The 13,465-nt window shown below is 40.2% G+C and overlaps 1 protein-coding gene across 2 annotated transcripts in view; it reads left to right on the forward strand.

Moving 5' to 3' along the window:
* LOC127446825 (rap guanine nucleotide exchange factor 4-like) overlaps positions 1-12,849 on the forward strand; it is a 176,170-nt gene extending 163,321 nt beyond the window's left edge. For both annotated transcript variants that reach the window (XM_051708088.1, XM_051708090.1), the window contains exons 23-31: positions 3,782-3,879; positions 3,965-4,090; positions 4,393-4,571; positions 7,450-7,540; positions 7,689-7,739; positions 9,218-9,305; positions 10,634-10,698; positions 10,783-10,837; positions 12,103-12,849. In XM_051708088.1, the coding sequence (XP_051564048.1) occupies positions 3,782-3,879; positions 3,965-4,090; positions 4,393-4,571; positions 7,450-7,540; positions 7,689-7,739; positions 9,218-9,305; positions 10,634-10,698; positions 10,783-10,837; positions 12,103-12,233 (884 nt within the window). In that variant the 3' untranslated portion in view covers positions 12,234-12,849. The remainder of the gene's footprint in view (positions 1-3,781; positions 3,880-3,964; positions 4,091-4,392; positions 4,572-7,449; positions 7,541-7,688; positions 7,740-9,217; positions 9,306-10,633; positions 10,699-10,782; positions 10,838-12,102) is intronic.
* The last annotated feature ends 616 nt before the right edge of the window (positions 12,850-13,465 follow it).

A 13,465-nucleotide genomic window follows, 5' to 3' on the forward strand; every position in this document is an offset into this window, starting at 1 on the left:
GGGCTCAAAGGGAGCTCCCTGTAGACCCTGAAGGACTACAGAGAGGTCCCACGAGGGGACGAGGCACTGTCTGGAGTGATTCAACCTCCTTGCGCCTTTCAGAAACCTGATGATCAAGTTGTGCTTCCCCAAGTACTTACCATCTACTGCATCTTGATGAGCCGAAATAGCGGCTACATACACCTTCAAGGTGGAGGGGGACAGCCACCCCTCCAGCCTCTCCTGCAGGAAGGAAAGCACCGTTCCAACTGCGCATCTCTGGGGTTTTTGCGTCGGGAAGAACACCACTTTGCGAACAGATGCCACTTCAAGGCATATAGGCGTCTCATAGAGGGAGCCCTAGCCTGAGTGATTGTGTCTACCACCGTGGGTGGTAGGCCACTTAGGTCTTCCACGTCCCGTCCAGGGGCCAGACATGGAGGTCTGGTCGTGGGTGCCAGATGGTGCCCCGTCCCTGAGAAAGAAGGTCCTTCCTCAGGGGAATTTGTTGGGGGGCAGTCACGAGGAGCGTGAGATCTGAGAACCACGTTGCTACTAGGATGACCTGCTCCTTGTCCTCCCTGACATTGCACAGGGTCTGTGCAACTAGGCTCACTGGGGGAAATGCATATTTGCGTAGTCCAGGGGGCCAGCTGTGTGCCAGCGCATCTATACCTAGGGTTGCCTCGGTCAGGGCGTACCAAAGCGGGCAGTGGGAGGATTCCCGGGAAGCAAACAGGTCTACCTGTGCTCGACTGAATCGACTCCAAATCAGCTGGACCACCTGAGGGTGGAGTCTCCACTCTCCCCTGAGGGTAACCTGATGTGACAGCGTGTCCACTGCGGTGTTGAGGTTGCCCGGCATGTGAGTGGCTTGTAGCGACTTGAGGCACTGCTGATTCCAGAGGAGGATACGGCGGGCGAGTTGTGACATACAACGGGAGTGTAGACTGCCTTGACGGTTGATGTATGCTAGTCGCTGTGTTGTCTGTCCGGACCAACACGTGCTTGCCCTGGATCAACGGACAGAACCTCCACAGGGCGAGCAGTACTGCCAACAACTCTAGGTAGTTGATGAGCCAACGCAGCCACGGGCCAGAATGGATACAGTTGGATACTGAGTCCAACTCCAAACCAAGAAAAGAGATGCTCTGCACCGGGGAGAGCTTGCTCTTTTCCTAGTTGACCCAAAGCCCCAGTCGGCTGAGGTGCCGGAGCATGAGGTCCCTGTGTGCGCACAGCAACTCTCGAGAGTGAGCTAGGATTAGCCAGTCGTCGAGATAGTTGAGGAATGCAGATGCCCACTTCCCTTAGCGGGGCAAGGGCTGCCTCTGCGACCTTCATGAAGACACGAGGGGACAAGGACAGGCCGAAGGGGAGGACCTTGTACTGGTACGCCTGGCTTTTGAAGGCAAACTGCAGGAAGGGTCTGTGTTGAGGTAAGACCAAGACGTGGCAGTACACGTCCTTCATGTCTACCGCCGCAACCCAATCTTGATGCTGGACGCTCGTCAGAGTGTGTTTTTGCGTCAGCATCTTGAACGGAAGTCTGTGCAAAGCCCGGTTCAGTTCTCACAGGTCCAGGATTGGTCGCAACACACCGTCTTTCTTCGGTACGATGAAGTAAGGGCTGTAGAATCCTTTCTTCATCTCGGCTGGAGGGACAGGCTCTATCGCGCCCTTGCGCAGAAGGGTTGCGATTTCCGCATGCAAGGTAGCGGCATTCTCGCCCTTCACCGAGGTGGAGTTGACGCCACTGAACCTGGGTGGGCGCCTGGTGAACTGAATCACATAGCCGAGTCGGACGGTCCGGGTCAGCCATTGCGACGGGTTGGAAAGCGCAAGCCATGCGTCAAACTCCGGGAGAGGGGGACCGAGGGAATGATCACGTCAGACGTACCAGCGGGGGGCCTCGCAGTGGGGCGGAGCTCGAGGTGCCACATTGAGGGGACTCGAGCCCCGTGGCCGTGCTGAGTCCAGGGACATCAAAGCACTTACCTGGCTCCTGCTGCCCACCATAAGATTGGCCGAGGAGGGGGAAGGAGGAGTCTCATCCCCCTAGTCCACTGGAACCAATCCCGTGTGGGCGTGTTTGTGCCACAGCTGGGCGCACAGGGGCAGGGGGTCCACCACTGATGCGCCATACCTGCCAAAATGGGACGGTGGACGGTGGTTGTGAAGACTTCAAGGAACCGTGCCTTGTCCGCCTCTCCCATCTCTACCAATTTGAGCCAAAGGTGGCGCTCCTGGACCACCAGGGTGAACATCGCCTGGCTGAGAGACCGTACCATGACCTTCATCACCCGGAGAGCGAGGTTGGTCGCCGAGCACAGTTCCTGCATCAATCCCGGGTCAGAACTACCCTCGTGCAGTTCTTTTAGTGCCTTGGCTTGGTGTACTTGCAGGAGAGCCATGGCATGCAGGGTGGAGGTGACTTGTCCAGCGGCACCACAGGCCACAGTCGTCAGGGACGACATAAACCTATAGGCCCTGGATGGGAGCTTCCACCTGGGGGATCACCCTCACTACCATCGAGGGTAGTGAGAGCAGGGGAGCTGAAAGACCGGGACCAGGCAGTAAAAGGTGCCTCCCACGATCTTGTCAGCTCCTCATGCACTTCCGGGAAGAAAGGAACGGTGGCGGGGCGTGGCGTGGCCGTGGGCGGCGCCCTGAGCCCAGGAACGAATCGTCGAGCCACAAGGGTTCAGGGGAGAGTGGAGGGTTCCACTCTAGCCCGACGCTCGCGGCTGCCCGGGAAAGCATGTCCGTCATTTCCGTGTCGGCGTGAGTTCTCGCAATGAGGACATGACTCCACGAACGAAGTGCCCAGACATGTAAGACAGCGATCATGGCCGTCAGAAGCAGAGAGATAACGACCGCAACCAGGAATAACACACAAATGGAAAGGCATCTTTAAAAAAGACATTCCGTGTGTGTGCCGCTCTTTTTGTGAATGAAAATGTACTCTTTTAGAATATACTCTCTTATTTTCGCTCTGCCGAAGCACCCAGGGGCGTTCTCTGCACTCCACGGGTGCAGAGGGGGAGAAGTGACTGAAATGCGCTGTAAATCCAGCAGTTTTGAGGTGCGTCTTTGGAGGGAATTGAATTCAGTGCACTGAATACAACCGCTCGGCTCCGAAGAGAAAATCTGAATGAGTGGTTGCATACCAGCTCCTTTTATACCCGTATGTCCGGGGGAGTGGCATGCAAATTCCACTCGCCAATTCCCATTGGCCTTTTTTCAAAAAAGCAGAGGTGTTTGGGGCTCCCAAGAGTGACCCCTAGTGTCACTACATCGACACAACGTTGAGTGAGTGACAGATAGGGAACATTGTTTACAGTGTTGCTTTAGAAGTGGCCTGTTTGGGTATGAGTATACAGTATTTGTATGCTTGTTTGTATGTGTATATATCTTTGGCATCAGCACTTATTATTATGCAGATGCATCACTGCTGTCACACTGCATGATGAAGAGGAGGGTGAAGGTTCAATTTTGTTAATGGAATAAGCAAATACACTGTTATGACAACCAGACGCAATAACACCCTTCATGATCCTGGTGTCAGCTCGAGTCGAGGGCAGTGTGTGTTTGTAATGATGTGCTATTTAAAAAGTGAAAAACACTAGAATTGGTGTTTCAGCAACTGATGCGACTGGCTGCTGGTTGAAGTTGATGTCTGAATGTAAAATTAGGTGATAATGGTTGTTTATATATGTGGACAGAAAGTCTAAACAAAAGTATGAGTAGAATACTTTCATCACTTTGTGTTATAACACTGTGTAATGTGTGCTTTTGCCAGATAAAGTGCTTCTGAAGCCATGTGATGTGTCTGTCTTCTCTTCACTGAGCATTAATGGCCGTCTGTTTGTCTGCCCGAGAGATCAGCTCAACTCTTTGGTGTGTGAGAGGCACTGCACTCACACACATACATTGACATTTTGGCTGGTTGATTGACTGATCTGTTGATTGATTGTTCATTTAGTCTCCACTACCTGAGCAGGAGGGACCATCTGTAGGATCCATGTCTACGTTTGAGCTCATGAGTTCTAAAGATCTGGCTCATCAGATGACCCTCTATGACTGGGAGCTCTTTGACTGTGTACATGAGGTACATACACAGTTCCGCTTTTGTTTTAAAATTCCTCTGAACATGTGTTGTCATTTTAAGTGTTGTCCCTCTACTTTTAAAAATACCTTAAGCAAAGAACACTTTTCTTATCATGAACAGTTATTGATGTTTCATTATATGTTCTTCAGATCAGCGTATTTTTTTCTACTAGAAGTTTTTTTTTTATGAATGCAGATTTCTACTGCAGCTTTATTAAAGGGATACTTCACCCAAAATTTTAATTCTGTCATAATTTACTCAATATAACTTTCTTTCTTCCATGGAACACAATTCTGTTTTAGCATGAGCTGATCTATCACACATTTGGGCGTAAGCATTTCAAGAAGACCACGGCTAATCTGGACCTGTTCCTGCGGCGGTTTAATGAGATCCAGCTGTGGGTCGTGACAGAGGTGTGTTTGTGTCCCACACTCAGCAAACGAGTCCAACTGCTCAAGAAGTTCATCAAGATCGCTGCACAGTGAGACTACATCATCTTATAAAACAGCATGATGTGCACGTGTGTGATGAATCATTTTGTTCACCAGAGGGTTAATGCTGGATGTGTGTACAAATCTTGTTTTATTTGTAGTGTAGTGTAAATGTGTGCTGCAGTAGAGATTGTGAGATGTGTATTAAAGTTTAAAGACATAGTTCACTCAAAAAACACAAAAGGAGACGTTTAGCAGCATGCACACACTGCTCTTGCTCATACAATGAAAGCATACAGTGACCAGGAGGTGTCAAGCTACAAAAAGGACCATAAACATAGTCCATACGACTGGTTCACTGTATTCCAAGTCTTCAGAAGTCATACAGTAACTTTGTGTGGGGAACAGGCCAACATCTTTCCCTCCACGGAAGCTCTTAAAAATCATTTGCGCTTGCACATATTCCGGCATGTCAAGACGTGTGAGGTTTGACATCAATGACACAAACAGTATTGGTTCTTTTGTGTTTTGTAACCAATTGTGACATGATGTGTTTGAATATGTGCAAATGTGATTTTAAGGGGCTACAACGAAAGAGAATTTTCAGTGAATAATGACTTTCAGTCTGTTCGTCATACAAACTTATCATATGGCTTCATAAAACTTGGAATGTAGTGCATAGGTTGTATGAGCTACATTTATGACACTTTTATGGTGCTCTTTCATCATTTTTAGAACTCAACAGCCCCAGTCCCCATTCGCTTTCATTGAATAGAAAAGAGTTGGGCTGGGTGATATGGCTACAGAAACTGTATCTCAGTATTCTTCAGCCTATTGATGATATTTATATATAAATATATATATGAGTATATATATATATCAGTAATATATATTGAATAATATAATCAATAATTATGCATTTGCTCTGAAATGGCTTAAAAGTTTTTTAGTTTTTTTTGTTTTTTTAAATCAAACAGCTTTGAAGCATGATGTTGAAACCTAGTTAAAAATAGTAAAGTCAGTTTTTACACCGTTTTTCACTAAATTAACTTTTTTATATGCACCTATTACAACAACACATAGTTATAAAAAAACATTATTTACCTTTAAAAAATTTGTGAATGAACAGGGTGTGCAAAACAATTTACAAACTTATATTTTGGAACCCATTTAAATATTGTTATAATACTGAATTTTTATTGTGGGACACAGTAAATTGTATTATTATTATATAATACTGAATTATTAATATTATTATTATTTAGGGATTAGATTTATTTTATAAAATAGTAATATATTTCTGTCATATTTACTTCAGCTTGAGCTTTTATTTTGGCAAAAAAAGGAAAGTGAAGTGTGTATTTATCCTCGTGGTGAAAATCCCGGACAAGCCCCCAATAATGTTATGACCCCCTTTTGTGTCTAGGGGTAACAGCGGAATAACATTTAAATAAAAATAAAGATGGAAACTATTTGAGTGCTGGGAAGCAAAGATGGAACCAAGATGTACCAAAAATGTTGAGTTTATTTATACAACATGACTTAAATGGTAAGTGCAATAAAGTGTATAAGAAATATTTACAATATATACAAATCTAAACAAAAAAAGGTTTTAACAAAGACACACTAAGCGAAAGGGGAAAAGGGAAGTGGACGGTGCCAGAGAAAAGAACAAAGCAAAACAAAACACACTCTGTCTCATGTTTATACCTCTAAACTGACTAGAGAAAATAAAGAAAAGAGTCTTCAGCGTCAGCGATGCCTTATCTATACTACCCTAACTATTCGAGAAATAAAAATTACAGAGGGTTGCACTCGCCCCTAAACCTAGTGAATCTATACAAAGTCAAAGAGCCTAAGTGTTGCGCAATGTATGTCACGTGACAGTTCTTGCCTGTCCTCTTTTTCCCATCTATGATAACACAGAGGTTTACACATAACAGGTTTGAAGACATTGGACCACACCACAAGAGACTGGTAACAACAGTAAGTGAACATACAATACCAACACAGCACTATATTAACAAAGTGACAAATGTTAGCAAATTGATAACAATTTGAACAGAGTTGTGAATAGCTATGAGCAGGTGAGCAAAGTGAACTCCATGTTAGCTTTGGCACACTCTTTTATAACGATGTGGTCTACTCTGATTGGCTAGAGTAGGGCGATGGTTAATCAAGATTGACAGGAACCGGGACCAATGACGAGTGTCTGTGAAAATGAATAGAGAGTGAGAAACGGAGAGGAGAGAAACACAAACAGACACATATGCCAGTTCCATGCGTGGACGTAACAGCCGCCATCTCCATTTCTGTGTTACTGTGTCACCTTTTTAGATTTGTATAATAGCTTTTGTTTTCACAATGCATGGGAACCACTCTTGGACTGCTGAAAACAGTGTATCATGAGCCCCGTGTGTGCACACAGATCAGCACGTCGTCTGTTCACTCGGAAGCGCAGACAGATCATGTATTATTTGTCTTTAATCACGGCCTTTTGTGGTTTATAAATCACATATGACCATATTGCAATATTAATGTTATTTTGATTAACTCACGAAGGATCATGAAATTAGTAATGACACGCTCTTTAGGAAACGTAGTGGCCAAATAAAAAGCGCATTAAATCATTGCGATACTCACGTTTTTGCTTTTATTGTCATTGCGATTATATTGTGAATACTCAATATGTCACCTAGTCCTAGAAAAAAGCACCATGAACATTCTACAAAACACCTCCCTTTTGTGTTCCCCTGAAGACAGAAAGTCAAATGGTTTTTGAACGTCATGAGGGTGAGTAAATGATGACAGAATTAAAAATTTTGGGTGAACTATCCCTTTAAGTCAGTATACACATAACTCTCCAGTGTTTTTAGCACAGACTGTGTTTAACTGATTTGTGTGAGTTTGCTCTTCTTTTTTTTTAAGCTGTAAAGAGTTTAAGAATCTGAACTCATTCTTTGCCATTGCCATGGGCCTGGGAAACCCAGCTGTCTGCAGACTCAGTCAAACATGGGAGGTAAGCTGTTTATACTGACACACAGACAATACATACATACCTATTCAGACACACATACACATCATGAAAAAATGTAGTGGCCTGGCAAATGTAACATTGATTCAGATCTCTCAATTTCAATATATTTAAACATTTTGCTCTCTCACAGAAACTGCCCAGCAAGTTCAAGAAGTTTTATGGAGAGTTTGAAAATCTGATGGTGAGTTTAACATGTCGAAGAGTCGGTAGTTCTAACAGGAAGACTTGTGCTTTCATTCAATCAGGCATCTCATCCAATCACAATACAGCCTCCGCTTTATAAGCCTACACTCCTGTCTCTACTGTTCACATACTTCTGTTGTTTTAAGGGGTAAGCTCTGCTCCCCTGCCGTCATTGCCTCTGGCAGGATCTGATGTTCAAGCAAGTATCTGAGTGCTGAACCGTAGGATTACATTCGTAATAATTTAAATCATCCAGAGTCTTTTCTGATAGAAGTGAAAATCCCATGAATTTTCTCTGTAGGCGAATTGATTTTTAACGATAACTTATTAACTTTTAAAGACAGACCTACCTTGAGCTCCGAGGTTGTTAATCAATGGTATATGCTCCTGCTGAAGCAATCAGTCTGTGTTTTTTCAACTTCATTTTTAAAGAATCGTTTTAATATTGAAATATCTGGTGAAGGACTACACTGCCCATGATCCAGCAGAGAAAGATCCACCAATCAGAGAACTGTGGCAAACAAAGTCCACCAAAAGAGCTCTGCAGCGACCACCCACTCCCATGATGCACTGTGAATTTCGCAGTCGGGTCACTCTCACTACACTCTCAAACTGCTTACATTGGCGGCCAAAAGTTTGGAATAATGTACAGATTTTGCTCTTATGGAAAGAAATTGGTACTTTTATTCACCAAAGTGGCATTCAACTGATCACAATGTATAGTCAGGACATTAATAACGTGAAAAATTACTATTACAATTAAAAAAAAAAAAAAAAAGTTCAGAACTCCTTAAACTACTTCAAAGAGTTATCATCAAAAAATCCTCCACGTGCAGCAATGACAGATTTGCAGATCCTTGGCATTCTAGCTGTCAGTTTGTCCAGATACTCAGGTGACATTTCACCCCACACTTCCTGTAGCTCTTGACATAGATGTGACTGTCTTATCGGGTACTTCTCACGCACCTTACAGTCTAGCTGATACCACAAAAGCTCAATGGGGTTAAGATCCATAACACTCTTTTCCAATTATCTGTTGTCCAATGTCTGTGTTTCTTTGCCCACTCTAACCTTTTCTTTTTGTTTATCTGTTTCAAAAGTGGCTTTTTCTTCTGTACATTATTCTAAACTTTTGGCCGCAAGTGTATATATTTGTTGTATTTATATGAATTTTATAGTTCATTCCCTCCGATTGTTTAGATACTTTTTTGCTTCAAATCGAAGTTTGTAATGTTGTGATTCACCTTGGAACTAGTTGGTTTGGTTTATGGCTTATAACTCCTTTATGAAGGATTTTATGAAATCCCTGTTGGAGAAATTAATGGGAAAAATTCTTCCACAACCAAGACAGCTGAAAAAGTGGTTGGGCACTGTAAATCCATTGACCAACCATTTGATATGTTATTCACTTAAAGATTCAGCTATTTTATCTTCTACTGAAAATCAAAGATATCTTCTCTGTCTTTCTCTCATTAGGATCCTTCCAGGAATCACAGAGCATATAGACTAACAATGGCCAAGTTAGAACCACCAATCATCCCTTTCATGCCTTTATTAATTAAAGGTGAGCTTTATGATACTCCAGTAAACATTACAAACCAAGTAAACAAAACTGCAAACCCTTAAAACCCAGCTGTTGTTACAAATGTCATTGCAACTTTGGAGTTAAAGTTAACATTTGGCAATATTGCCAAAGTATTTACAGTATAGTACAGAAATATAGTGTACAGGGTTAGGAGGGTTACTTTTGAAATGTATTCCACTACAGATTACAGAATACATGCTGTAAAATGTAATTTGTAATGATTACTCAAGGTCAGTAACGTATTCTAAATACTTTGGATTACTTCTTCAGCACTGGTAGATTTTTTCACTTGTTTTGACTATAAAAACTCTGCCAGTACAGTAAGACAAAATACACATTCTCTGAAAAACCGAAATATCTTATGCAGTGTTGTTTCTAAAACAAGATCAATCTAACTGATCTTGTTTTAGGGATTTTTAGATATTTTTACAGGAAAACAATAAAAAAGTATTATCAAGAATATTATTTTTGCCCTAATATCAAAGATCTTACTAGAAAAAAAGAAATTATGATCTAATGTGAATTTTCTTGATAAAAATATATGATCGTGTCTGGTAACGGGTTCATGTAAAATGTCTAGAAATAGCATTTTATCTTAGCGTAAAGCTGACAATTTACACAAGGTTTATTTAAATTTCTTCTGCTCCAAACTTACTTCAAACTTACTTCTCTGTGTGCACATATGAATGTAACACATCATAAGAAAGTGTTTCACCGCTGTTCAAATGCACTTTGGATCACATCATTTATATGTATAAATGTTTTCCATCTGAAAGGACTAAATATTAAATGAAACAAATGACAATAAAATGCAAAGTAATCTCTTCAGTAATCAAAATACTTTTTGAATGTAACTGTATTCTAATTACCAATGATTTAAACTGTAACTGTTGTGGAATACAGATTTTATATTTTGTATTTTAAATACGTAATCCCATTACATGTATTCCGTTACTCCCCAACCCTGATACTGTATTACTTATAGAACAAAAATAGATAATATAGAAAATAAATACAAGTGGAATAAATAAAATGAAGGGCGAATACAAGAAAATCTGTTAAAAAATAAACAAATTAAATGAGGTAAGGTGCAAAAATAGAACAAAATTGGAATAAATTAAAATACAAAATATGGTTTAATGTAAAAATTATATATATGCAGTACATACAGACATAGATTACATTACTTGCTAATGCTAACTGAAGATTCTAATGAAAATCAGGAGACAAAAATTATAATTTAAAGGGAACCACACCTTAAAATATACAGATGCTTAAATTGGCTAACCTCATTTTTGCCCTTTCAGACATGACTTTCATACATGAGGGTAACAAGACGTTTATTGAAAGATTGGTGAACTTTGAAAAAATGGTGAGTTTTCTAAGAATCTCTCTCACCACCTCTAACTGTTTAAATGAGACTTGTAGAATGTTTTTTTTTTCCCCTGTTTTCCAGAGAATGATTGCTAATACAGTTAGAATCGTGAGACACTACAGAAGCCAGCCTTTCGGTAAGTCAGTTAATAAGTAAAAATTGTTTTTATATTCTCTAAAGAAAAAAATTATAAATCTGTCATCATTTACTCATTCTCATGTCATTCCAAACTCTAACGAATGTGCTTTTTTCCAACCAATAAGGACTGGGACTTTCTACAGTATCTTAAAAAAAGGGTGGAAAAGCACCATTAAAGTATCGTTTATGATACTTTATCGGTGCTTTTGCACCCTTTGTACTTTATTCCAAGTCTTCTGTAGCAGTAGCTTTGTGTGAGGAACGGACTGACATTTGAGTCATAATGAACAAAGAGCAACAGCAATAGTGCTGCTTGCCTTAGCAAGCACAATAAAATACAGCAAATAGGGGGAATATGGGTAAAGAGGGACAATTAATAGGATAGTTCACCCGAAAATGAATATTATCTCATCATCTACTCACCCTCATGCCATCCCAGATGTGTATGACTTTCCTTCTTCTGCAGAATACAAATGAAGATTTTTAGAAGAATATTTCAGCTCTGTAGGTCCATACAATGTAAGTGGCCAGAACTTCTAAGCTCCAAAAATCACAAAGGCAGCATAAAAATAATCCATACGACTCCAGCGGCTAAATGTATATTCAGAAGCGATATTATATGCGTGGGTGAGAAACAGATCAATATTTAAGTCCTTTTTTTTTCTTTTTTTTAACTATAAATCTCCACTTTCACTTTTAAATTCTTTTTTGTTTTTGCCGATTTGCATTCTTCGTGCATATCACCACCTACTGGGCAAGGAGGAGAATTTATAGTAAAAAAAGAAATTAAATTCTTTGTTAAAAATGTAGACAGTAATTCCAAATTATTTGAAGATATTTTCTATAAAATAATTTTACCTCTACAAAGTAATTTGATCTAATATAGAATAATTTGACCTCTTTACCAATATGCCTCTGGCAAAGTGGGACAGGGTGATACTGGTAAAGTGGGACAGCATGTCAAGTTATCAAAATGGGGGAATTAACTGTCCCACTTTAAAAGAATTGCCTGAAAAAATCTGGCATTTGTCAAAAGAGGGTCTTCAAAGGTTATTTTTCCCAGTATTTGGTATTTCTTAATCCTAAACTTTCTATAAAGGTATAATGTTAAGTTATATGGCATTTGGATTATCATTTAAAGTGCCAGGAGATTGTTCCACTTTCTCATATTCACCCCCTACATTTCATAGTATAGAAACAGCTAATCACTGAACTGATTCAGCTGATTCTCAATAGATTTCCCTATCTTTTGTCATTTGTCAGATCAAGAAGCACCTCAGGTGACCGGTAAGAACCATCAGGACGTGCAGAGGTATGTGCGTCACATAAGTGTGATTGACAACCAGTGCACCTTATCACAGCTCTCTCATCGGTTGGAGCCACCCCGGACCTGAGCTACATTCATACCACTAATGAACAACTATATCAGTGCTGCTTTTCCTCTGCCAGTCAATAAGCTATAGCTTCCTCCCCTGTAGCATATTCACACTACAGATGAACATGCTTCAAACAAGGGCTTTCTGTTGTTCTGGGCTGGTCGTTTGAAAATGTTGCTTTATTTCAGAAGGCAATCATTCTGTAGGATGTTTGGACCTACATTTGTGACTTTTGTTATATTTTGCCACAGTTATGATGTTGCCTCTTTCAAAATGATCTTTTAACAATTTGTCAGCTTTAAACTCTTAAAAAGTGTTTTGATTAAGTCATACAAGTCATTGACTTTTGGAATGACAGGAGGGTGAGTAAATGGTGACAGAATTTTCATTATGGGTTAACCATTCTTTTAAGAAGGACTTTCTGAGCATGTAGAATTTGTTGATCTGAGATCAATAATAACAAAGCATTTTGTTTTTAAATGAGATTTTTTTTAAATGTTGATTATGGAATTTTTAATGTAAATTATATTAAGGTATTTATATAATTATAAGCATGAAGTAAATAGACTAAATACTGACATAAGGATTGCCTGCAAAGTTTATACCTCTGTGTGCATTGTGTAAATAAATTTGCCAGAAGATGCATATGTACTGAAATTGTCAAAGTCTATTTTTTTTTCTTTTCTTTTCTTTTTTTTTTTTTTTTACATAAATTGACCTTTTCGATGTGATGTGTTTAACAATGTGTTGATGACTATTTGATGTCTTTGTCCAACTTTGAGTTTTCATAATTTACAGCTTTAACAAAAATATCCTTTTATAAATACACTACCGGTCAAAAGTTTTTAAACACTTGTCTGAAATGTTTCTCATGATCTTAAAAATCTTTTGATCTGAAGGTGTATGCTTAAGTGTTTGAAATTAGTTTTGTAGACAAAAATATAATTGTGCCACCATATTAATTTATTTCATTACAAAACTAACATTTTGAAATTGATGACTTGGACCAAATAATAAAGAAAAGCAGCCAATAAGTGCCCAACATAGATGGGAACTCCTTCAATACTGTTTAAAAATCATCCCAGGGTGATACCTCAAGAAGCTGGTTGAGAAAATGTCAAGAGTACATGTCTGCAAATTCTAGACAAAGTGTGACTACTTTGAAGATGCTAAAATATAACACAGTTTTGATTTATTTTGGATTTTGTTTAGTCACTACATAATTCCCATAGTTCCATTTATGTTATTCC

This window comes from Myxocyprinus asiaticus, chromosome 10, assembly GCF_019703515.2.
Source record: "Myxocyprinus asiaticus isolate MX2 ecotype Aquarium Trade chromosome 10, UBuf_Myxa_2, whole genome shotgun sequence".
Taxonomy (NCBI): domain Eukaryota; kingdom Metazoa; phylum Chordata; class Actinopteri; order Cypriniformes; family Catostomidae; genus Myxocyprinus; species Myxocyprinus asiaticus.